This window comes from Fulmarus glacialis, unplaced genomic scaffold (genome assembly GCF_000690835.1).
Source record: "Fulmarus glacialis isolate BGI_N327 unplaced genomic scaffold, ASM69083v1 scaffold11589, whole genome shotgun sequence".
In the NCBI taxonomy this organism is placed as follows: domain Eukaryota; kingdom Metazoa; phylum Chordata; class Aves; order Procellariiformes; family Procellariidae; genus Fulmarus; species Fulmarus glacialis.
Window position 1 is genome coordinate 1 of NW_009233874.1, and position 25263 is coordinate 25263.

General features: G+C 40.8%; 3 protein-coding genes across 3 annotated transcripts; 2 read left to right on the forward strand and 1 right to left on the reverse strand.

The window, feature by feature from the left end:
* Positions 1–388: 388 nt before the first annotated feature.
* Positions 389–18617, forward strand: WDR78 (WD repeat domain 78; the record flags this gene model as incomplete). The annotated part of the gene is made up of 16 exons (XM_009585465.1): positions 389–551; positions 1378–1450; positions 3659–3766; positions 3992–4148; positions 5587–5726; positions 6886–7056; positions 7538–7729; positions 9013–9260; positions 10657–10743; positions 12468–12619; positions 13690–13847; positions 14047–14168; positions 14862–14960; positions 15599–15825; positions 16613–16766; positions 18573–18617. Coding segments are annotated over 16 exons (2296 nt in total), but the record flags the coding sequence as incomplete, so codon positions are not given.
* A 2736-nt stretch (positions 18618–21353) lies between these two features.
* LOC104072219 (insulin-like peptide INSL5) lies at positions 21354–23070 on the forward strand. Its single transcript, XM_009585464.1, has 2 exons — positions 21354–21528; positions 22808–23070. The coding sequence occupies exons 1-2, from the start codon at positions 21354–21356 to the stop codon at positions 23068–23070; spliced, it is 438 nt and encodes a 145-aa protein (XP_009583759.1).
* A 1024-nt stretch (positions 23071–24094) lies between these two features.
* Positions 24095–25259, reverse strand: TCTEX1D1 (Tctex1 domain containing 1; the record flags this gene model as incomplete). Its single annotated transcript, XM_009585466.1, has 2 exons — positions 24095–24298; positions 25143–25259. Coding segments are annotated over 2 exons (321 nt in total), but the record flags the coding sequence as incomplete, so codon positions are not given.
* Positions 25260–25263: the final 4 nt, after the last annotated feature.

The window sequence follows — 25263 nt, forward strand, 5'->3', positions numbered from 1 at the left end:
GAGGGAGGGAGGCGCGGGCGGGTTGCCGCCGGTGTCCCGGTCTGAGCGGCCCCGCACGCCGCCAGAGGCTGCATCTCTTGCCCCTTTATCGCCACATCAGTTCCCGTTTGTCAGCTTAGCCCCGGAAAACCAAATACCAGTAAAATGTCTTTTAGGCTTTTACTTTACACACAGCAAGCATTGCCCCCACCCCTGTCCACCTCGCTCCTCCTACCACCGCTTAAGAAAGAAGGGAGATTTTCTGAAGGAATTACATTATTTCAGGATTATCACACTGAATGATTTAAATCTTTTAAACCATTCGTGAAAGCTAAGGGACAAGTAATTCGGTGGTCGTATTTGGTTGGTTGTATTTTGTTGACTGAAACAGAACTACGGCTGATTTCAGGGTAAGGCAAGGATCAGCTGCAAGTTCTGGTAGCCAAAGACGAGCGAGCATCCTAAGTGGCATCTATGCAAATAGAGCAGCGAGTTGCAGAAGCCAATCCACGACTTCCGATGGCAAAGCTGTGGAGAGGGGTTCTCTCGTGGGTAACAAGTATGCCATACGGGTGAGAAGCCATTTACACCATTACTAAAAAGTTTTAAATGTGAGGTATTGCGGATGTTAAAAGTTGTCAGAAAGGAAGTGGGAGAGGGAGGAGGAAAGAAAAGGCATGTCTGAAGTTGAAGAGCTGTGGAGAAAGAAAATGGTCCAAGAGCTTAATCCATTCTGAAGTGATGATGATTAGTGTCCAAAAACAATCCGCAAGAATTAAAAAAAAAAAAAATCAGAGTAACAGTTTTCCTAATCTGAGAACTACTTGCTTTCAAATCTATGTGAGATATGTTGACTGCAGCACCTGTATGTCTTTACCTAAAGAATACAAGATTCCCATAACATGAGAGTCATTTGAAGACCTTACTGAATACCTTCTTACAATAAAATATTTTGAGCAGCATAATAAAAAAGACGCATAATTGTTTCTCTCATTGCTTTTGCTGTACTGTTAATTTGACATGAATAGTTACAGTCAGTAAGCCACTCTTGGTAGTCATTATAGAATAAATAAGCCAGAAAAGACAACGGGGTTGACCAAGAAGGAGAAGTGGCTCTGATAATGAGACATAGTTTTTCCAGATATTTTGCAGCCATTTCTATAAAGAGAGTTCCACAGAAGGCCCAGGCAAAGGTGACAGCCCTCTCAAGGCTGAACCTTAAAGGGTGTATATGAGGCATCATTTGCAGAGAGGGGTTACCTATCCGTTCTGTCAGGGTGCTGCCAGGATCGGGGTCTTCTTTTTGTTCCAGATGAGATAAAATGTTGCAAGTGTCACCACTGTCGCTTGTTTTGGGAACACAGTGAAACTATTATAATTATTTAAATATTTCTTCAGGTTTTTGATGATGTGGGAAAGGATGTGACACCCCGTCCACTCTTCCATTCAGATCCAAATAATGTTGTACCCAGGCAAGGCAAGCTCTTAGCATCAAGTGCTTACTTTGGGGCCACAGGATCTGGTTTTCTCTCTTCTTTTTCCATGCATCAGACATCAGGAGTGAATGCTAGTTTAGGTTCGTTCTCAAGGTAAGTCAATATGCTGTCTCTTAAATCCTGTCTCACAGGGTACCTACCCTGCAGCAGCCACACATCTGCTCTTCAGAGAGGTTGGGAGCTGGAATAATTGTGCAGGGCTAACAATTATACTCTGTTGTCAGAATACAGAAACTTGCCGGTCATAGGTGTCATTTAAAATTTGAGGAATAGTAACAAATAGAATAAATGGAATTTGTCAGTACTAGTGACTGACTATGTCAGAACTACTGCTGAAATGCTAATACATACAGGTGAAAGCAGACTGCAGCACACAGTCCTGTGATATTTCTAATTTTATTCAAATTCTCCTTCCTAAACCATATTTTTTTATGTAACATACCAGAATGGACCATTTTCAGAGATGGTGGTGAGTACCTCAGTTCAAAAATGCAGACATCCAAACTGCAGGTTTTGTAGTGGTTAGGCCTGCAAACAAAGTCATGATAGGACCCATACACAGACATGTGACAAAACACGGTCTTTAAGGTAGAGGAGGTTGTGTTGTGGTTGTCTGAGCAAGGCTGTACAGCTGAGGAGGGGCATTTGCAGCTCGTTAATATACTCTCTTTAGCTACTTCAGATGCTCCCCCAAGCTTGCCTTCCCCAAGCTTGTTTTTTCAAAAACTGGAATATATCAATACCTGCTTGGCTGTGGGTATGGAAAAATGCTTTGGAAACAAAAGGCCTGGTTTCACTGAAGAGTTACAAATTTATTTTGAAGTATTTTATCTGTTTTAATGATACTTATTAAGTACAGACAACCCTTTTTAGAAACTTGACTGTTTCAGTTCAAATATCAAAATATTGTTAACATAATAAGAATCCTCTCTTTTAAACTAATTTAAGCAAGTTACCTCTGTGTGATTATGTGCATCCATTTCAAAAAATATTCTTATACAAAAACTTTTGATTTAAAACTGCTAAATTACGCGTTTCACTACTTACTAGCTTTCATTCACAAACGTTCAGTACAGAGGGAATAAAGAAAGTCAATGGACTTGAGCAATTTTATTTGCAGGCTGACAAACTCAATTAAGTCATGCAAAAGAAGGTAAATAACTATTTGTGTTTAAAATGAAAAATAATGAACCACATCACTTTATCAAATGGTGTGTACACATTCAAATTGTATGGAGAGGAGATGCTATTTATTTAGTCGAAGGGACTAAAAGACTAGTCAAGACAGCACTGGAAAAAAAGACAAGTTAAAGAAAAGCCTTTTTTACTGTTTTCTTTGGCAAATTTAATGCCATTGTGATTTCTGAGAAGACGAGAACTATCTTTTTGTCATGTTTCTTAGGCTGGCTATTATAAAGGATAATCCCAGAGGTAGGGATATTAACCAGGAGCAAATATACACAAAAAAATGACTTAAAAATAAAAAGTATCTCTTGAAAAATAAATGCATCCTTTCTGGAGACAAGAGCTCTTCATTTAAAAGACAAAATGATATTATTTAACTTTAGTTTTAAATACAAATCTTAAAAATTGTCTTTTTCAAATGCCTTCGGTATATTTATAATTGCTCACACTTAGCTTTTGAGGAAGAGAAAATCTGCTGACAAACCTCCCAACTGTACCTAAGTTTTGAGTTTTACTTCTAGTTATCACAGCTGTCCCCTCTATGAACATTACCTATTTTTTTTAACAAGCTAATCCCTTCAAATGAGTTTCTTGTGCATTTCAGAGACATTTCAGCACATGCAAAACACCAAAGGATCTAAATTCTGGTTAGAACAGTGCTATCTGTGGGTATGTGTTATCACACAGCAGGTAGCCAACATTTCACGTTATTGTATGCTAAGAATGAATCTGAGAGCTCAACAGCTTCTTTTCCATCAGCTCTTTAATGCCTCAGGATATGCTGTCAGAGGAATTCTTCCTTTTTAAGTCTTTTTCAAACCATTTCATTATTTTCTTTCCTAAGCCTTTTATGACTTCTTTTACAATGCAAGCATCACTGTATGTGCTCTTACAGTCTTCTATGGTTTATCCTGATAACAATGCTGCTATTTTTGTAGTGCTTTGCTAACTGACATCGGGACTCTCAGATACTATTTTCTGCTTATTTCTTTGTTACTGAAGGACATATGGAAGCAGCAGTACTTCTATATCAAGCGCATCTGAGTCCATACTAGATGAAATAGTAGAACCTGGCTCTCGACGAGACACAACTGTTAGCTTATCTGGTAAAGAACATACACTGTATAATTATAGATTTAAACTGTTCTTTGGAGCACTGTGATTTGTGAGACACTGCAGTCAGTGGATGTGAGATGCCCAGCATTTCAAAGGAACTCAGTGCCTCACAGGTTTTGGCTCCTGATCATTACAATACTTTTGGAATTAAATTTGTCTTCTTTTAAATTTAGAGCATAAAAGGTCTCGCTTGTTAACCTCATATAATTTTTCAGATGTGCAGGTGAGGCAAGAGGAGATAAAAGAAGAACTGACAAAAGCAGACTTAGATAGGAGAGTGGATATTTACCTCACAGAGACAGAAACTATCTGGATATTGGATATGCCATCTGTTGTGGTGTCTGTAGAATCAGAAGATGCTGGAAGAGTTCTGTATGTATATTTGTAGTTGCGTACGTGCATGTAGTAGGCTCAGCACAGCCAGTTTCTGCTGATTGCAAAGTTCTGAACAGGCTGCTCACACGTGGGTTCAGTGTTCCGAGTACTACAGTTTGTCATTTCACCTTTGTTTAAAGCCATATTGGGCTTGAGTCCCTCTTTCGACAAGACAGCCTAAATTCCTTACAACTCCATCTTGTTGATCAAATTCATACCCTCTTTCACCGACAAATTAAGGCAGATTAGCAAAAGCAGGGGATGGTGACAAGAGAACACGCAGGGGATGGGGGAAAGAGAAGATGGAGAAGTGTGGTACACATGAATTACACAATTTAATTTTAATGAAAACGGTAAGAAATTGCAAAGCTCTGCATTGATTCTTGTGTGTAGCTTTACAGCTAATAATTTATTAATAACAAAGATATAAACAAACGAGGCTGGCCTTGGCTTCCTCTGAAGCTCTTCATGGTGCTTCTAGCTAGAAGAAACCTCATCCCACCACAAGTGACCTTGCCTGTTAAAGTACTGTGCCTCCCCTCAGCTGCATCTACTGTGTTTCCACTTCAGAGTCTCCTCCCTGGACTACCATGAACTTTGGTAGGCAGTTAACGCAGAACGCATAGCTTTTTGGCTTGCTCCCAGGAGCTGACTGGGGACAGAGTGCAGCAAAGTTCTCTTCGTGACATGTCAGACTGATAGACTTGTCACACAGCTTTTGGAGACGTAAGCCCCAAAGCCTGAGATGCAGTGGTCTGCAGCTGGCAAGTCAAACAACTCATCTAAGTGAGTTTTTTCTGCTAGTATACATACAAAGTTCATGGTAGGACTCCAACCCCGACTGTCTGTGAATCACACTGGTGTGATTTTTGGGAAGAAGGAAGAGCATCCTACGAATCAGACTTAGCTGGTGTACACAGCACATATTGCCAACTGTATAGGAACAGACAGTGACTCTTCTTGAGCACAGCAACCTGTTGGTGGACTAAGGCGGGGTATAATCTATGTCTGCTGTTAGAATATTGAAACCAAAATAATCGAAAAAGTTTCACGATTCCCGCTGACCATTCCTACAGAACCTGAGGGGTGGACGAAATAGGAATGTACTAGTTTTGTTTTCATCTCTTGGATGCACTGCCTTTCACTCCCAAGTGATGAGAGCTACCTATTTCTGAACTCCTCTGAATTCCACCAAAGTTGGAGTAGGGATTTTTGCTGATGCCTACCTCTACAGGCCATTTCAGAACAGCATCACAAGATCAGAAATAGCTGCTGAAAGATGATACATAGAGTATAAAATCTAGCAATCAAAAAAAACTCGAGCAGTAAATTTATGACATGGAGTATCCTCTCCCGTTCAACTTGTGGTTAAATACACTGAGAAGTTGAATGCAAAAGTTTTTCAGAAAGTCAATATACACTTTTTTTTTTCCAGGGAGCGGAACAGGATTTACGTTGACATTTGCAAAAATAGACCTGGTAATGATCGTTTTGTAGAAAAAATGATGCAAACCGTTAATGGAGCCGCAAAGAACAAGGAAGTGCAATGTGACAAAATCATCATGGAAGATAAAGGTAAACTTTTTGAGTACCATATAGAAAAGGGTATTTAAAAGAACTCTCATTTACTACATTGTACTCTTGGCAGTTGGGTTTATTACTACATTTAGTTTACTTATTAAATATTTATTTGGGAAAACTCTAGCCTATAGCTAGATCGTGGGGCCTCAGAAGACTCCCCGCACACAGGCTAGGATACTGAGGAAATTCTTCCATTTCTAAGACGTTTCCTCAACTTTCACTTCCAGAGCTTTAAGTTTAGACAGGCTAGTGTGATTTGTGGTGACCTTTTCTGCCCCTCCTAAGACTTGAACATTGGTACTGGTACACTGTATCCATTGCAACAAAATAGTCATTACGCTAGCTGAGAGCTGCTGCGTCCTGCCTGCCTGCAAGCAGAGCGTGCTTCTTAGGAGGCAGGACTTCACCTAATACTTAACTATGCTCTTGAAATATGAAAGGACACAGTTCCCTTTTTTCCCCTTAACTTTTCAGTGACACTGGTTTCTATTTGCCATAATGCAAAGAAGAGAACCTCTGTTATGAGATTTAAAATCTTGGGGAAAGCAGAAAATCTTGTCAGTCTCACAAGACAGATGCAATTTTACAAAATGTTCAACCTCAATGCTCTAAAAAAATTATAAGGAATATCTAGGTTTAGATGCGTGTGCTGAGCTTTGCCTCACTATGGACATTTTCTTTGTGTAGGAGGCCAAAGAAAACTATGGGAAATGCTGTTCCAAACATTTTTCCTTTGTGTTCGTTGGTGTATGTAAAATAAGTGGAAAAAAAAAAAAAGGAGAAGTAAAATAGATATTAATCTGACTTGAAAGCATATCTTCCCCTTTTTTGTGTGCCTTGAGCATCAGCAGGGCTCATTCCAACCCATGTTTGAAAAGCTGAGCACACAAAGGCAAGGTTACGGAGCATTGTTTCACTGGGAGATGGCCCTGCTGAAGGGAAGCCACACACCCAGAAGACCCTGATGCAGCTGCTGCAATCACACAACAGCTGCTGCTACAGCCTTGTCCGACCCTCAGCTGGTTTCAAAGCCCCTCCGCCAAACAGTTGGGAGCGTAGTACAAAAAGTAAATCTTTGCTCAGCTCTACATAGTCCTTTATAATAATGTACCGAAACAAGAGACTTGTATAATACAGTGTAATTCATTTCTAGGGGTGATGGTCACTTCCTGGGACTTGTACGATTCATTTAATGTATCGGAAGTAGAACCTACGTCAAAAGCAGAAGGTAGCAGAGCCACAAAAGCAGAAGGTAGCAGGAAATGCAGCAAATCTCATACAACTAAAGAGCTTGATCAGACTATGTCTGTCTCTCCTGACAGAGGTAACGTTTTTCCAGGTTTCCATTTCTGCCGTGTTTTCATCCTTCTAAACTATGCATATCACTATGTGGTGTGGTGAAAACTACCTGAAGAAAACGCTTGGTCTGCCTGTCTGGCACTTGAAAGAGAGTTTGCTAAAGAATCTTGGACAGGTCTGCACCGAGACCTTTTCCGTACAATGCTGTCATAAATGATCTTAAATAAAAATGAATAGTGAGTGACAAAGTTTGCTGGTACTAACTTACTTAGGGCAGTAGAAGCAAAACACCAATTGTGAAAAATTCCAGGAGTATACTCAGTGTTTGAGCAATAAAAGAAAAAATTATAGCAAGAGAAAAATAATAGTGGAAGTATTTTTTGATGATGATACATTCTTCTATGCTTTTTGCAGGTGGAGGAGGAGGAGACTTCTTATCCCCTTAACTTTTATGTGCAAAGTATTATCATGTTAAAATTGTTTTCTCCCATATTATCTGTTTTCAGGCAGCACAACTTCTATAATGATTTCTGGAAGTGCTGTTCTTGCCAGAAACCACAAAGAGGAGGAATGCCATTCAGAAGCTATATTAACATCAGAAAACTTCCAGCAGGATTTATTTTTCATGGAGAGGATTCTAATGGAGAATATTTTTCAACCCAAACTTGCAGCTTATCGGCAGTTTCCTGTCCTTATAGGTTTGTTTCTTATTGGCTACCCTGTTTTCAGTACAAGGCTTTGCATGCTATTGAAAGTCATGGAGTAATGTCCCTCACTGAATGTCTTTACAGATGACAAGTCATTTAAGAAATTGACAAAGGAAAGGAGAGTTTATGAGATGTCAACATGAACTTTGCAGTTTTACACTCACTTTAACAGACATCCCTACCATACTTGGTGGAAGAATTGAATAAATGAGTTCTGAGCTGGCTCATCTCCCCTTATCACCACAAACTGAGACTTACTCAAAATATTAGTCAAACTTGTTTCCTGACAGTTAAGATACAGATTAATTCTTCTACTTCTCCAACCATTTTTTGCATTGGAATGTCTTTTGCAGTTTTTAAAAAATTTATTTTACAAGACGACTGATGGTAAACAGACATTTTAGCCTGATAGGTGTTCGGTGTCTAACATAAAGTACATTCATTGCAGACTGTAAGAGGCATTACCTGGACCCAATTGGTAAATAATATTTTACCTTTTATAGCAGTTCCAAATTAACACAGGGATTAAAAAAAAGACAGATTCACACTGCTTTTATTGTATTGCACCTCTTTGTGTCATAGAGAGTTTCAGTTTCTCAGGCAATGAACCTGTTATATTCTGTCACTCTTCAGGAACCAGCTACAACTGGAGCGCTATACTGGCCAGGAGGATTTGTGTTCTGACAGTAGGGCAGCTATTGTATTCTTATTTTGTTAATAGGGATCTGGGATCAATTTATGATTTGCACATTACATAAAATAAAGGGGTGAGTAAACAAAAAAAATACTTAGCAAATGCAGTCTAAAAATGTGCTCTACCCTTAATTTTCCCAAGTAATGAGCAACTTATTACAGCATCATGTAACTTAGCTATGGTGTTACAGCATCAATGTGTAAGTGTGGCTCTTTAAGATTTGGCATCTAGCTTGAAGAAATCCCTGTTTAAAACAAATTTTTAAATACGAGAGATTAGAAACATTCCTGGTCGGGGGTGGACATAAGTTCATAACTTGTTGCTGGGTAGCTAAATCCACTCATTAAACACCTGGAGCATAACTGGCACTCTACAGCCTGATCCAGCCATCTTCTATGTCCCTATCAACATTTTAGCCACAGTTTTAGAAGTTAGGATGTCTTAATTCCTCGAATTTTCACCTCATTTTTTTTGCTGCAAAATATTTGCTGAAAGGGCAAATTTTTCTTCTGATGCGAATGACTGGAGTTAGATAAGTGAAATGTTACTACTCAGATTCTACTATATTTGTGCATTTTAGATCCCGATGTTACATCAGACACTAGTGGTACAGTAGCAGCTGTGAAAGCTAAACAGGAAGAGCATGACAAGGAAAAGAAGGATAAGGAAGAACAGAAGGAAGCATTCATTGACCCCTCAACTCTGTCAGATCTAAATAAAATCCCAGAAGAAATTGTACCTCCCAGACTGGAACGGCTGTGGTCATATGTATGTGATTTAACTAATGGTCACAGTGTGAGCAGTATGGCTTGGAGCAAAGTAAACCCAGTGAGTTAACAAATGGCTTCTTCTAAGCTGTTTACAAAATGGTATAAGCAATTGTTGGTGTAAATAAACTCCTGATTTTGATGTACTTTGTTGGGAGGGAGCTCAGAGAGATGGATTCATCCCTACAGTCAGGTAGGTCGTCTTTGCATCCCACTCTCTGTATTTTGTCCTTCCATATAACAATATTGCTACATTATTCTATAGGTTGGACAGCTGCACTAGGCTTTTCCTACAAATATATCACAACAGCTTTAATTGGTCCAGAATTTAATTTAATTGGCCCAGTTTACCATGGGCAGTCACCTGAACAACAATAAGATAACAGACTTGGTCTGTTACAGAATTGGAAGTTGAAATTTAAACCCCTACTACTAAACTTCATTACCATTGATGGAGTTTATTCATGATAGTTTACCACTATCTATGTGGTAGATATCACATCTTTGTTTCTAACAGTAATCTCCCAAGAAAGTGGCATTCATCAAACTTTAAGGATAAGATGCATAACAACAGGCACAGGTTTCTGAGCAGCTGGCCCAAGTTTATTTAATTCAGTTTCAGTGGAGGTGAGAATGACTCAGACATCTCCACTTTCAGAGTAATGTAAGGCTCAGTTTTTCCAACAGAGCTCTTTTATGGCCACAACAAAAATAATGAATGGAAGGAAGGTAAAAAGCAGGTGAGGATGAGAAACATAAAACCAGTAAGATTGCCCCAAGGGAAAAAAAGAGAGAAAATAAAGACCATTTCATACTGTTAGTACACCAGATCCCCAGATATTATAAAGTTGGACACATTTATAGACGTCAGTCTTAGAATTATAGGGCAAACAAATACCTACTTTTAAAGTGTTAGTTTCACAAACTACTTGTTGTGCTTAGGAAAAAAAAAATTAATGGAGTTGAAGACTAAAGTCTTGCTGCTGTTTCTTACTTCTACTTATAGAAAGGAACAAACAGAATTCATTGGACCCCACTGTAGAGAGCTAAAAGCTAGGAGTTTGAGGTGGTCACTGAAGCTCCTTTTACAGCTAACATTGAGAGAGAAAAGTAGAAGTATTATTACATATTTCATTAAATACTGCACATTAAAATACGGTTATAGAACAATGTATATTCATGTCTGGAAAGGGACATATTTTTATGATGGCCAGGGAGGGAGGATTGCAAACACAACTGATAGTGACTATGAATGCAGTTTTAGTTGAATCAGTTTCCAGTATTCTAGAAATTCTGAAATTCTGTTCTTCTTGTGTGTTATTCTACTCACATATGACATGAGCATTATTTTTCCAAACTTTGCACTGACAGTCACTGTTAGCAGAAAGTTGCCTTTTAAAAATATACAACTGAACTTCAGGTTAAACTGAGATATATCTGTTAATCTATGCTTTTAGGATCTTTTAGCTGTGGGTTACGGAGCGTTTGATTTTGAAGAACAGAAGAAAGGCTTGGCTTGCTGTTGGTCATTGAAGAATCCCATGGTAATGAGCAGCCAGTTTGTTTTCTTTCTTTTTCTTCAATGCATTTTTCTGCTATACTATTTCTGCTTTGTTTATTTCCCTCTTCCTGTTTCAAAAAGCAAGACCTAGCTAGTAAGGTTGAATTTGCTAGCCCAAACCACACATTTCTGGAAAATTGATTCTGACTGCAATACCTATCAATGTGCTTAAATCTTGAACCAAAGAAAGTGCTTGTAGGAAGCAGTTTAGTTTCTGTGCCTGTCCGTCCTCTCAGTTGACACTTCCAACAGAGGTGCTGACTGCACTGGTGGTTTGGTAACATGGACGTCTGTTCACAGGAACTAAACTCATTGCACACAGGCCACCAAACAACTAACAGATGGCTACAACTCTCAGGTAGTACCAGTCTATGCTAGGCAACTTAGCAATGCAGATCTCTGTATCTCATTTCCAATCCCTAGGGCGACCTACCGAAGGCTGTAAATCTGTTTCGTTATTACCTGTGGGTAGACCCAGGTGTGTAGAAATTATTTTTTAGACTGGAAAAGTCTTGAGCACAGCAAATGTGAAAATAAATCCATTTACCTTTTGTTTTTCAAAATCTATGGACCATTTGTTCAATAATTCCAAACTCTCACTACAGAGAACATCTGTGTTTTAAATTTAAGGATTATCCTTTCCAATCCATTTTCTGTTGTACCATGACATTCTGTTAGGCTGAATGAAAAAAAAAAAAAAAAAAAATTAAATATAATTATCTAATCTAACTTCTCATAATACTGTCAGAAAGACAGTAGATTTCATAGATGTAACATTAACATCTTTACATATCCATCTGAAAAGTAATCCATTTTAAACTAGCCATTTTTTAAAAAAATCTTGGAAATCTCAGTTACAAAGCGACACAGTAAAAAGTCACCTGATTGCCGTCAAATTACACAACCTTAATTTGTTCTACAAACTTCACTTGCCCAAAATTGTGTATTATAGTAATTTAAATCATGCAGAGTCAAGTCTTTGATGCATATTTATCACGTCAACAACAATCAAATACTCTTGTGATTCCCTGATGTCACCATAGTCCTCAAGTGCCTAACATTAAGAAATAAGGTCTGGCACGCACACTGAAATACAGTTCTCTGCAAACTAACACTCTGCTGTTTCCCATTTCAAGAGCTCGGTGCAGTGACTTTAAGGATTTAATCTTGTAATAGAGCTGAATCAGTTCTTTGGTTACATACAGAAATGATGTGAAAATAGCGGTTTACAGATTACCTGAAGTACATTAGATTGCATTTTATCTTCAGCTAAGTTTCTGTAATTGGAAAGGTACTTACCTTCACATTACAAGATAGAAAACAACTGGAGAAATTTTCCAGAATGCCAAGTTTATTTTAAAAAGAAAAAAAACAAATCAAACAAACAAAACCCCCACACTATACTCACATAGCTGAATCTTAGGGAATTTGATTTTTAGGTATTTGGTTTGGAGTAGGCCCATCTAACTTATTTTACAGTGTCATATTTCTGCATAGTCTTTATTTTTTCCTAATTTTATCAGTTGCAGCAAGAAATAAACTGAACCATTTAGAATATAGTACCTAATTTCTGTCTAGAAGTAGTCACTATGGTCATCAGCACTTGCATTTTCCAGCACAGCCTGGCAATTTAGTATCCAGTGTTAAGAAGACCAAGGTAAATTAAGAAACTAACTTAAAATGTTTTTGTATTTTTCTACTGCTCAGTGGCCAGAGCGTATTTTCCAGTGTGAGCATGCTGTTACTGCTTTGGATTTTTCTATGGCAAGCCCAAATCTTTTAGCAGTTGGAATGTACAATGGTTCTGTCGCAATCTATAATGTACGGAGTTGTAATGATGCCGCACTTTTGGACAGCAGGTGAGGCTATGATTTCCTGTCTCCTCCACCTTGGTCACGCCTTAGCAAATAACAAATAAAAGAATATCCACAACTGAGAAGCTGAGGGAATAGTAACAGTCTTGATAAGTAAAGCTTGTGAATGCTCAGGGACGTTGCACAATTTTTTCATTTCCAACTTTTGTCAGTCTCTTCCAGTTTTGACTGGAAATGGCTACATAAACAATACTCCCAAATACTGGAAGTTTCTGGAGCAAAACGGCAGACACAAAAATTTATGATAGTGCATAAATGCCCGGAAGGGCCAGAGTGGGCCAGCCAGACTTTTCCCATCCACCTATTCACACTGATACAGCCAAATCCTCAGGCACTGCCGTTCTCCCTCTGCACTGCCATCATTCTCTATTCTTATTTCTGCCAAGAAAGGCTTACATTATTTTTAACACCACCAGCCCTTATTTGGGGTATGAAACTCTCTGCGCTATTGCTGTGCATACAAAGCAAGTTGGAAAGGTGAAACAAATGAGTACTATGCTCTGACTTTTTAAGAAAATAGCAAGTTACCACCACGTATCATTTTATACTCCATGTACTAACTAACTAGGACAATCCTTCCCCAGATAGTAAGTCCTTATGGGAGACCAGTGGTAGCTTTTGGTGTTTTCTCACTGATTTCACTTGCCAAAAATGGAGAGAACATCAGAATAGGTGAGGGATAAGCAGGAATTAAGAAGAAAATGAGAAAGAGGGGGTGATCAGAGAGACATTCGCCCTAAGGGCAGCTCCCTAGGTCTAGGGCACTCTCCTACAAGGTGCAGATCGATTTCATGATTCAGGTATCAATGAAAGGTGTGTCAGCACATAAACAGTGTCCTGAAACTAAATATCAAACATGTTCGATAAAAGAAAAATTTTCCTGGAGAAAACAGCCAATGTTCAGATTTCTTTTTTTTTTTTTTTTAAAGAAAAGCTAAACAACATTTCTGTTGTAAGACTTGACATTCATTACAAAGTGGAAGGTTAATTATTTTTCAAATACATTGTCTTGTCTTTGTTCATATATGATTCATCATGTGCATCTTTTGTCCCAGTGAATCCTCAAATAAACATACAGGTCCTGTATGGCAACTGAGGTGGGTGGAACAGGACAGAGATGCAACAGAGGATGGCAAAAAAGAGAGATTAATCTGTATCTCAGCAGATGGCCGAATAACTGAGTGGCTTATACAGAAAAGACTAGATTGCACTGGTAAGCATTTTCCCCTGCAGCTTTTCAGCAGAGAGATAATACCTGAAATTGCAATTGCTTCATTTTATTTCAGGTGACATTCTTTATACCAGTTATCATACACAAAACATTTAAGAGCTGTTGAGCATTCCAAAGAAGCATGAGTTATTCATAGCACTGTCACATACCTGTTTGACAAAAACTCTTGCTATTTGCACAGATCTGATGAAAATAAAGCGAACAGAAAGTGAGAAGAAAAAATTACCAGGTGAGAAAGAAAGGAAAAGTGAAGCTCTGATATCTCAACAAGCATCCGGAATGTGCTTTGACTTCCATCCAAAGGTAGGTTCAGAAAGTCCATCTTGGCTAAAGTATTATCCAGGAAAACTATGCAGCAGGGGTAAGATGCTCAGCTGGAGCTACTTTAACATGCACTAGCCTGGGACTTGGCACTGGTATTTAAAGCATATTTAGTTCTGAAACAAACTGCTTCTTAGCCAATAATAGTTTTACCCGAAATGGATGGTATGGTAAACCAAGCAAGTAACCCCTGTATGTGAACAACTGTCTAATTTCAGCCATGTTACTCACATTTGCTTTGGGCCAGATCCTAAGGTATCTTTCCTCTGTGTGTTGGTCAAATCAGTAAGAATTTGACTTTCAACATCTCCAGAATCTAGGACTTAAATGGCTGCGCTTCTCTTCTTTATCCAGCTGAATATTTTGTCCCCAGAGCATGTGTTTGCCCATGTGGATCACACAAAGTCCAAGATTTTCAGGAGTTAAAAATCACAGCGTATGTTCTGCATATATGGAGAACACACATAGCAAATCTGGTACGTTCTGGCACCACTATATCTACTGCACATACACCTCTGCAGCACACAGGCAAGCAGCCCAACACACAACATCCTGGCAACTCCACCTTAGTTCTTCAGAGGACTGTCACTGCCAAACTCATCCAGTCCTTTATAGATTTTTGAGTAAGTGATAAATAGGTTAATCCAACTTAGGCTACTTTTACCTTTTTTTCAGGATACTAAATTTTATCTTGCTGGAACAGAAGAGGGTCATATCCACCAGTGTTCTTGTTCATGCAGTGAGCAGTTTCTAGAGACATACAGAGGCCATAAGGTGGGTGATACATAGAAAAAGTAATGACAGAAGAAACTGTTCAATTAAGTTCACAAATGTAATGCTTTCTTTGCTTATATTTACTAAACAAAACATCTGCAACAAAAGAAACCTAAACTTCTTTTTTTATATTAGGAATGAATTCCCATAGCAAAAAGCATCACAGTCTTACAGGATTACTTTCTACACTATAGGGATTTTTTTAAAGTAATTTATTAAAACTTGTACCATAAACTGTTCTGGCTTTATTTTAAGAAAACAATCAGTAATCTGATTGTCCTGCAAACCACAATTAAATAGTCTTACCTCTGAGAGAAAGATGGCAGAACTTTAACAGCACCTCTTTTTTTGAAAGTTTCTGCTTCATCCAAGAAGCTGCCCTTTCAGCAGCAGCTTCTCTAAAAACTGGTGAAGGGACAGAATCAGCTGAATGCTTTTTATTCCTAAGATCTCTCCTGTCTTATCACATCTGCTGCATCCTGATTTCCTATGTGTACACATAAAACAATGCTGGTTTTGCTATTAAGGTCAGAGGACAGTCAGGGATTTCCACGAAAGGTCAGTATTAAAAATTACCCTGTGAGGCTGAAGCTCTAGAATAACACAAAGTTCTTTTTTGTTTCTTCCCAAACACCAAGGGTCCTGTATACAAAGTCGCTTGGAATCCATTCAGCACTGATATGTTCCTAAGCTGCTCTGCAGACTGGAACATTATTTTATGGCACCGGGATTCACAGACGCCCATTTTAACTTTCAGTTCCACCACTGCTTGTGTTCATGACATTATGTGGTCTCCAAAATCAGCCTTCATATTTGCAGCAGCAAATGAAAGTAGAGTAGAAATTTGGGATCTTAGCGTCAGCACGTAAGTAATTACTTTTCTCAAAGAAGTTTCTGAAACTTAATGGCACAAAGGCTACACATTATTGCCTAATCAGTATTGTTATCAGATCATGACAGCTCCATACCATTTGCTTGCTTAGTTACCAAAAGTATTGCATTTTTAGATACTCATTTTGTAAAAGCAGATGGTGGTTACCAGGGAATTGTCATTATAAGAGAAGGAGCTGGATGCCTCATGGAACTGATAAAGGGTGAAACTGCTTTTTTGCTGCAGAAATCATAGATTCTACCACTTCTATAGTTAAAAGGAAAAATAACAAAACTGAGCTACTTTGGACCTTTTATAAAGATAAGATGGTCAGAAGTTCAGACACCTCTCACATTTTCCCACTACTGTAAAGTGGGTGCACATCTCATGTGCAGCTTAGTTAATCTGTGGCCTTGTACTGCTGGTCTGTACTATTTAGTATTAATGACAGCATGAAGCCAGCAGTGGAGTAGGAGGCCTGCCAAATCTTGCGGTAGACAAAAGCAAATTATTCATATAATAAAAATATTAACCACCACCACCCCTCATATTGGGCAATAGCAAGATTTTAGACAACCAGGATATCTTTCTTAGTAGCAGCTGGGATTTTTGTTCTGGTAGAGACCAAACAAAACACTGCCTCACTTCTTAGTTTTTGAGTTAGTCTAGAACATAAAAGATGCAACATTTATCAGGCCTGCATTACTGCTAGACTTTACATGATAGTACACTCAGGCAAATGCAGTCTTACCTGTTAATTCTTGCCTCTGCTGGGTTGCAGCTTGAACCCTGTGATCTCGTGCTTTGCCAGCCCAAGAGTGAAATTCACATCTGTACTCTTTGCTAAGAACACCGACTGCCTTCTCGTAGGAGACAGTCAAGGAGAAGTCAGTGTGTTTGAGCTGCAGAACCTGGCTGCTCCCAACAGTAATAAGGTACGATTTACTAGGAAAAGGTGGTGGCCCTCAGCGGCCTGTGTGCTTGTCTGGTACTTCATTCCTCAGAAAGGGGTTTCTGTTAAAAGATCTAGCTAATAAACATTGAAATAGGTAGAATCAGATACAATTCCATAACCATATTAAAACCTGAGGTGGTTCCTGCTCTTCTGCATGCCATACCACTAGAAACTTCAGGAACAGGTAAGGCAACATTGAACTTGAGGTTTCACTTGATCGCAAATCCAGAGGTTCCCCATAGCTGGATTTGGGAGGGACACTCGGGGACAAGGGCAGGAAGGTGGGGCTTCCTCTAAATGCAGTCTGCAGGTGACTGTATTTGGCAGAACGCCCTTACCTGCTGACAACGCAGGAACGACGTGCCCTCTCCTGGCCACCACCAAGATAGTCTCACTTTGCTGGTGTCAGCAAACCCATTACCCTTTGGTTCTGCATTGCCTTCACTCCTTTGGAAGCCACTACTTATCCTAGTTAGGGCTTTTCTGTCCTAGATGACATGGGAGAATTTGACTTGCCTTACAACTAGGTTCCTTTCCAATCATACCACTGCATAGATTCCGTGTCAGCAGCAGTGCAAAAGCTGACTGATGTCAACTGTGAATCCCTCCTGTTCACTTTGCATAAATCACTGCTAATTTATACCAAAGCCCCGCTGGGCTCTCCTTGCCTGGTCCATGGTACCTGATGCCACCCTGGGTACTCCAGCACCAGGTGGATCCCTCCTCCAGGATCTCTCTGGAGGTGGCCTGCAGCCCCGAACTGCACTGCTGCCTTTGTCCTTTCAGCTTTGAGCAAGTAGCTTTGGCTTACTTGGGTTCCCAATTTGTAAAGTGGGACTGGTACTTTTTAAAACCCCTTCTGAGTTACATGGTGCAAAATACTAAACTTAAGTTGGAGAGAACGAAAAAGCTGATGTTAATCTAACCTTCATTCTTAGGGTATTAAGCATTAATAATTCACAATTGTCAGCGTTGCATTTAGAAATTCTGGTAATTACCAGCCTCATTTGCCAACTGTTGTAAGCCACAGAGCAAAAAGATATTTCCCTTAAAAACTGAAAAGTGAGGCCATTGTTATTAAACTTACAAAATAAAATTGGTGGGGTTTTTTGCCCTACAAATCACCATGAAGCAGCCCAAGTCCTCTGAGAAAAGTCCTTCAGTTAATAAGAGTATAGGGATAATTTTCTGGATTTGTCACCAGACCAGGACTAAAAATACCAGTGCTTAATTTCACAGATGTTGGGCATGTGGCGTAACTGGTCACTGAGTCACAGAGCCTCATTAGCCAAAGGGAGCCCTGCTTTCCAGCATCATCCATTTCTTTCACTCCCTTTTCTGATAACAGCAAGGTCTTCCTAGGCTTAGGTATGTACAAGGCTTAGCACGACAGGGTCCATGCTACAACTAACGCTAAAGGGAGATAATTACTTCATGGGCAATCACATCTCAGTACAGCTACCATACTTGTATCATCTTGAAAATGAATGTCCTTTATGAACAAGATATACGTTTGTATGCTGCTAAGTATGATGCTACAAATGCAATTCAAACAGGCCTGCCAAAAAGTGGTATTTTCAAGGAGCACTGTTAGAGGTTAGCATAGTATTAACAGAATTCCAAAGAAGAATCAGCTGACATAATACAAACTACCTTAGCCTGCTTTCTGGATGCTCATTGCACAAGCAATTCTGTTCTCAGTTCGTAAATAGGAATTTTGGATCACTGCATGTCTTATACTGCAATTACACTGTCATACAGCTCTTTTTTTCCTCTTGTTTTACAGGTTGATACCTTACATGACATAATTGGTCCTGCTGTAGCTATTTAACAGTAGCTAAATGGTACCACTTCTCAGCTGGTAAACAGCAAGAAAGACTTACTGCAGTATTAACGTAAACCATTTATTCTTTTTCAATCATTAAAATTCCTCTTTGAAACCATACTGGTTAGAAACTTCTTTCAAATGCTCTAAATTTTCCCCTGGAAGTCTCCCTCATTAGACAAACAGTATTAACACACAGACAGCCTTCCCTGTAATACAGATAAGATAACAGAAAGGTCTCCGTTGTCTTTTCTCCTTGGGTTTTTTCTCCTTGTTTTTTTTTTCCTCCAAGGTCTTTTCTCCTTGGGTTACTCAAAAAGCAAAAATGCCAAAATCACCTCCTGTATAGGCCAGTCCATAATACAGCCTAAGTCCTTACCAGATGTAGTCTGTATCTTCCCTGTGAAATCGTAAACAAATGGACTTTTCATCAGATCCATCTTGTCTGTCATCCCATAAACCACCGCTGAGAGTGAAAGCCGAGCTTTGAGTGGCATCAGGTGCTCCTGTGGTCATCCCACACCAGGCAAAACTAGAGATTAACTTTTTCAACCCCTGACGAATTAGGATGATGTAAAACTGCAATTTAAATTCACTCTGTTCCACACTGACACTTTTCTGAAAGCTCTTCACAGGAGGTAACAGTGTGGTCCTGGAGCAAGGATTGGCTTTTGCAGCTCTGGAAGCCAGATCTGTGCTTTCTGAGCTCTCACCACTGCCCTTAGCCCACCCCTGGCAGCTGCAGAGCCGAAAGCTGTTGGGAATGCTTGCTCAGGCCTGCATTGCTTGTTGGAAGCAGGCAGCGTTTGGCTGTCTAGGCTGTCTTTTTTAGGATCAGAAGAAACAGAAAAAAGCACCCAGCGAGCACCCAGCTGCACCGTGGCGTCTTAGAGGATTTTCAGAGACTGACTGCTCACCGAAAATACCGAGCATCTCTACAGATGAGTAATTAAGAATAAGATCTAGGCAATAGCCCTATTGCCTGAGCAGTGCAGCAGGGATCCCCATCCCAGGAGCGAGGCGATACAGAAGCGTGGCAGTAAAGCGCCCTGCCTGCCAACTGACGGAGGCAATAGCTGCCTGCTCTTGAAAGCATTATGTAGCGAGACATGCATTTTATAGATACAGAACGTTCAGACTCTCTCATTAGCCTGACAATAAACGTCCAACATTTAAACACATCACTGACGTTAAAGATCATTTGTGATGCATTAACGTTCACTTCCTGCTGTGTTCTGCACATTTCACAGTGAACATGCAAGCTTACCCTTGACATAAAATTAATCCTCGTGCATTTCAAAGAAAGACACCCATTAAGGTGAATCATGTGTTAACCATTATTACAAATCTGAACAAAATACACCATATATTTTCCATTGGTGGTCATGACTGTTTACTTACTGATGCTACCGGTAAAAAATGAGCTTTCTGTCAAGGCTGTAACACATCGTAATTCACCCTGCACATCGTGCAAACTAATTAACTGTAACATTATGGTCCTGGAAAACACTTCTGGTGCTAGGAAGTGCTAAAGATCTCCAAAGTTCCTTATGTATTTTGTTCTTAAACACGGAATTTCTGACTCATAATTGACAAATATTCTCCTTAAGGCATTTTATTGCAAGAATTTTTTATAGAAGCTTACAGCAACCGCAGCCAACAACATCCACGGCAGCATAACCAATCTACTAACCTCTGGTCCCAGAGCACAGTAACACTGCTCCACGCCACTTCAGTGAACCCACTGCTGTCTTTCAGATACTATCAAAATGAAAAGGACGGCCTGGGCGCTGATCTGTAGCTATTCTGTGCTTTGTTTAGAGCCATCTCCCTCTCTTTTCTATGCCTTTTTGGACAAGCGCCACGTCCACAGGCCTCACTGCGGAGGCACGTGAGCCTTGCAGCTGCAGGGAGCTACTCCACTGCCCCCAGGTATCTGCGAGGCAAACACCTACAGACACAAGCTGCCAAACAACTGCGCTGCTCTGTACAGTGTGTTACAGCGAGTTCACTGTGCTCAAATGCTCCGCATGCTGCAGGATCGTGTCCTACCACGTAGCACGCTAGGAATCATAGCGGGGCATTTGCAGGCTTGGATGCCTACACTTGCCACAAAAACCCCTCGGTACGTGATTTTCTCTTGAGTGACTGCCCAGCACCAGCAGATTCCTCTGAAGCGACTACAGTTGCCAGCTTGCAAAAGGGATGCTCGGCAATAGAACAAGACAACTGCAGACATCACTAGAAGTTGTTAACTCCCTTTTAGTCTGGGATCACTAACACAAAAAGACCTGATGTTGTTTAAACTGTAATAACAGGCACAACTGGGCAACAGGCTGCGGTAGCACAGCTGTGTGGGAAACACACAGAGACAAAACCCATTATCTACAAATCGTGTAATAAACACCCTTTCATTTTTGCAGAACATACACATTAACAGTATTGATCTAAGCCCGTACCCTATAAACATGTTATACTACATGTGTTCCTATAGTAAAGCTACTAAAGTAGTCTTAAGAAGTCTTTAATACCTGACCGAAATCCCAGCGTATCCCAAAGCACTTAAAACATTACCAGAAACAAGTGATTAACTTGTTTGTAGCAAACATTAAATCACCCTCAGATTGAGCCATCACTCAGTGGAGCGGATGGGCCGTCACTATAAATGAGGGTTTCAGCAGAACTCCTCACCGATCCCTTCTGCCCTGCCGACAGCCAGCCTCAAAGCACCGCGCCGGCAGAATGCGGTGCACAGTGCTGGCGCTGGCCTTCCTCGCTCTCCTAATTGCAGCCTGTGAAGGAAGAGGCGAAGGAAACACCGTGAAGCTCTGCGGGAGAGACTTTGTCAGAGCCATCGTCTTCACCTGCGGTGGCTCTCGGTGGAAAAGGCATTTGACTGATTATCACTACCTGTTTGGTAAGTACTAATTAATGCATTACAGGCTTATCACCCCCTGCAAGGTGTGCCTAAATCTGGGGGGATTCAGAAGAACAAAATCACCTGCGGGCTGTGCCTCAGGGCAGGGCTGTGCCCTCCATTTCTGCTGCTCCCCTGAAGAGGTGCATCTCAGGCATGAACAGCATGGGCTTCGCTTTCAGACAGCAAAAGTGGTGCAGCTTCACAGTTTTTGTTTCCTTACAGCTTGCTTGGCTTAGCTGAGTGTGCTATTTTGCTAAAAAAGTAACATTGAGATTGAGATTTTCCAAGTCAACCTGAGGAACCACGAGTTAAGCCCAAGGCTATTCCTGAAAATCTCTGTGCCATGCCATTTTAAATGTCAGAGACAAGCTTTGCTGCAGTCAATGCAAGTTTTTTACCATTGTCTTCAGTAGAACACACCACTTTCCCTAACAGAAACCTTATTATAACTTAAGAATATTATAATTAAAGTATGTTGAATATGTACTCTGCGATTTAAGTATCGTCACATGGTGTTGTATATATTTATATTTATTAGCACATTTTTAGACTCAGAAAATTCAGCCATTACTAGAAAAAATAAATGAGGCAGATGACAGGAGCAGAGGCTTTCCACACTTTCCATGCAGTAACATCTGCCTTTTTTGAAAATTCTATTGTAGCAGCACCTTTAATCCAAGATACAAAGCAATGCCACCTGCAACACCCTGCCCGAGAGTCTGTTAAAGGAGAAACCCCCACTGCTAAACTAAGCGAGATAACTACTATACCTTTATGAACTCCACAAGGCAGTGCCCGACTGTACTGTGGTATTTAAAATGCACGTGAATCGCAGGCGTAATTTAAGTGGGAACATCCAGGAACTTTGAAATTGTGGGGTATCTGATGCCTTAACATTACATCTGCATTTCAGGAAACCCACAAGCAGTTCCAGGTTAACACGCTGGTCAAGTGCCACAGACACATCAAATCAGTTTCACCCTTTGAAGCAAATGTATCAGTGTAAGACTGATAAAGCAACTATTCCTACAAAAAACATTCTTCAATATAAATCCATAAATTACTGGGTTTTTAACGTGTTAATCACAGACTGTGTCTCTCACGTATCTATTTTAATACTGCCCTGGTGAGAAGTCAGTGATCTGATGCATCTTGGTTGTTCACATCAGAAACATGGAGGATAATACTGTCAGCTCCCTGCCTGTAGGCTGGTCTGTCTTTCGAGTAAAGATAAATGTTATAAACTACTCATGATTCCATGACTTCTAATTTTTAGCCTCTAATTTTTATGCGACAGAGAGTGAAAATCCCCTGCCTTTCTCACAAGAGAACAACGCTTACGCTGACTCCTCGACGTACGCAGAGCAGAGGCTGGAGACCGACGGCGAAGAAATCCACAGCGTCAAGCCTGAGACAGAGCGAGACGTGCAACGTGCCAGGAAAATGTCTATGCTAAAAAAGCGCGAGGTAGCCAAGTTGCTCACCACATCCTGCTGCAGCATCGGCTGCAGCGAGAGAGAGATCAGTTCGCTATGTTAAAATGCAGCAGATTCCGATGAGGTTCAATGTCAATGTCACGGCTTTCATGTATTAAAATAATCATGACATAAACTACAATTATTTCAGTTGTGTTCTTTAATTGTAGCTATATTCTTTGGAGTACACTAGGGAGTACTGAATGTTAAATGTTGTAGTGCAAACCAGTGAAGGGCTGCAGTGACAGTTCAGGTTGGTTTGTCTGGATTCCACAAAGTGTTTATAGCAGTTTAGAGTTAAACTTTAGGTCACGAGTACAAATATTTCTTCCCACCTAACTACTGTTCTAGTTTCAGCTTTGCACATAAAATGTAATAAAACAAGCAATTTGTAATTTGAAGACATTTTTCACTTGATTTCAAGCACTATGGGACAGAGCTCCAAGCGGCACTAACGACCTCTCAGCTACCTTCTCTACACTCGGGGCTTTTCTCGGGGCTCAGGGGCAGCCAGGCCAGCACAGCTCCCAACTCTCACACCCCCTGCTGCCCTCCTACCACAGAGCCCACCCGGAGCACCTCTGGGGCCGGCAGGAAGGTCTGAAGGGATCCCTCCATCCCCCCAGCAGGGCAGGGTAACTCGCAGCACCCAGCTACTGCAGCGCGGCAGGACGCAGCATCTGCAATACAGCGTGTGCGTGCAGCCGGGGCCACAGGGCCCGGCACGCCCTTAGCTGCCTGCAAACGCCATTTAATGGGGGTAGTTTTAAAATGCTTTTGTTTTACATTCCAAAAATGTGATTTCTACTTGGGGATCACGTAGCGAGGGCAAATTCAGGGAGAAAAAAGTATTACAGGGATACCGGGTTCTGAAAGCAGCTAGAATCAAGTGCAGAAAAGCATTTCACAGAGAATCACTTCTCAGAGAAAGCTCTGGGAAATACAATTATTACATTCACCACCGAAAGGCTTATGGTAACCACATTTCAAAACAGGTGAAAGTTGCCTTGGTCCTTCACAACCGTTTTCAGCAACAGAAACAGGAAGGGTTAGGCTGAATGTTCATTTCTGCTGCTGTTGAACTTGACTTATTCAAAATAGACAGCATAGACATTTGCAAGAGCAAACAGTGAAGTGTTCTGGAACACATACGACGAAAATGTATCACTTGCAGGATCCCACAGGCACCTGCTTCCAATTTGCATGCTCTGCTCATTCAGCTGCCCAATATGTGTCACCACAACAATCTTGTACCTCGGTATCATGAGGTCTTTTACCCGAGCTTTAATAACCTGCAAGAGAAGAACACGTTTAGACACGAGTGGCAAGCTCTCTTTACAGGGGATGCTCAGGGATTTGGTTTTCTGGGACAGACAAGGGCACTGTAGAGCCCTTGCAACAATCCCGACGACAATCTTTTAACTGCAGCATTTGAAACATCTACGGCAAACTCCCCCAGCCCCACGGGCAGGTGGCATGTACGCTGCTGTGGTCATTTTACAGGAGAACCAATGCTTCTATCTGCTAAAAACAGGCACATCTTCCTGCGGGACTACTGAAATGCAAGCGCACATGTTACGTAAGGAGTTACTGAATGGGAATACCATACTATCCTCCGTATGTGTTCATAGTTACCCGCCGATTACAAGGGGGAAAGGAAGAGCAGACAGTACTGTTTTTTTAATACCTGTGAGCTCTTCTGGGCCAAATCAGCTGAAAGACTAAAGGGTCAGGGACAATCTTTTCTCAGCAGCATCAGCAGCAAGACTGGCTTTAACCAACAAAGAGCTTGCACACATGCCACTGTGCAGAATTCATCCACTACCATAACTGGCCTATTTCAGAAAGGTCTGATACATACTTAAAACTTATTAATGGCATTTCTGGACAGGGCAACCACAGCAGGGAGTTTTTACTGAACCCTGTGCTTGGCCAGAGCCACCGCTGTTCAAACAAACCTCATCATTAATTCGTATAAGCCTGCACCCGTAACAGACCAACCCTTGACAGCCTCCTCCAGCGTTTGTTTTACACTTTATAGATCTAGGGAAGGCCGAGGACCCCCCCTGCCGCGCCGGCCCCCTCCCTGACGCGCCCTCGAGGCGTGAGGACAAAATGGCCGCCTCATAGCGGTACCTCAGCGATGTCCCTCGCCATGTCCCTGCACCGGGTCGGCTCGTAGGGCTGCTCCCTCAGGTAGCTCCCCAGCACGTCCTTCAGGATATCATCCACCGCCGCCACCGGGAAGTGCCTGGGG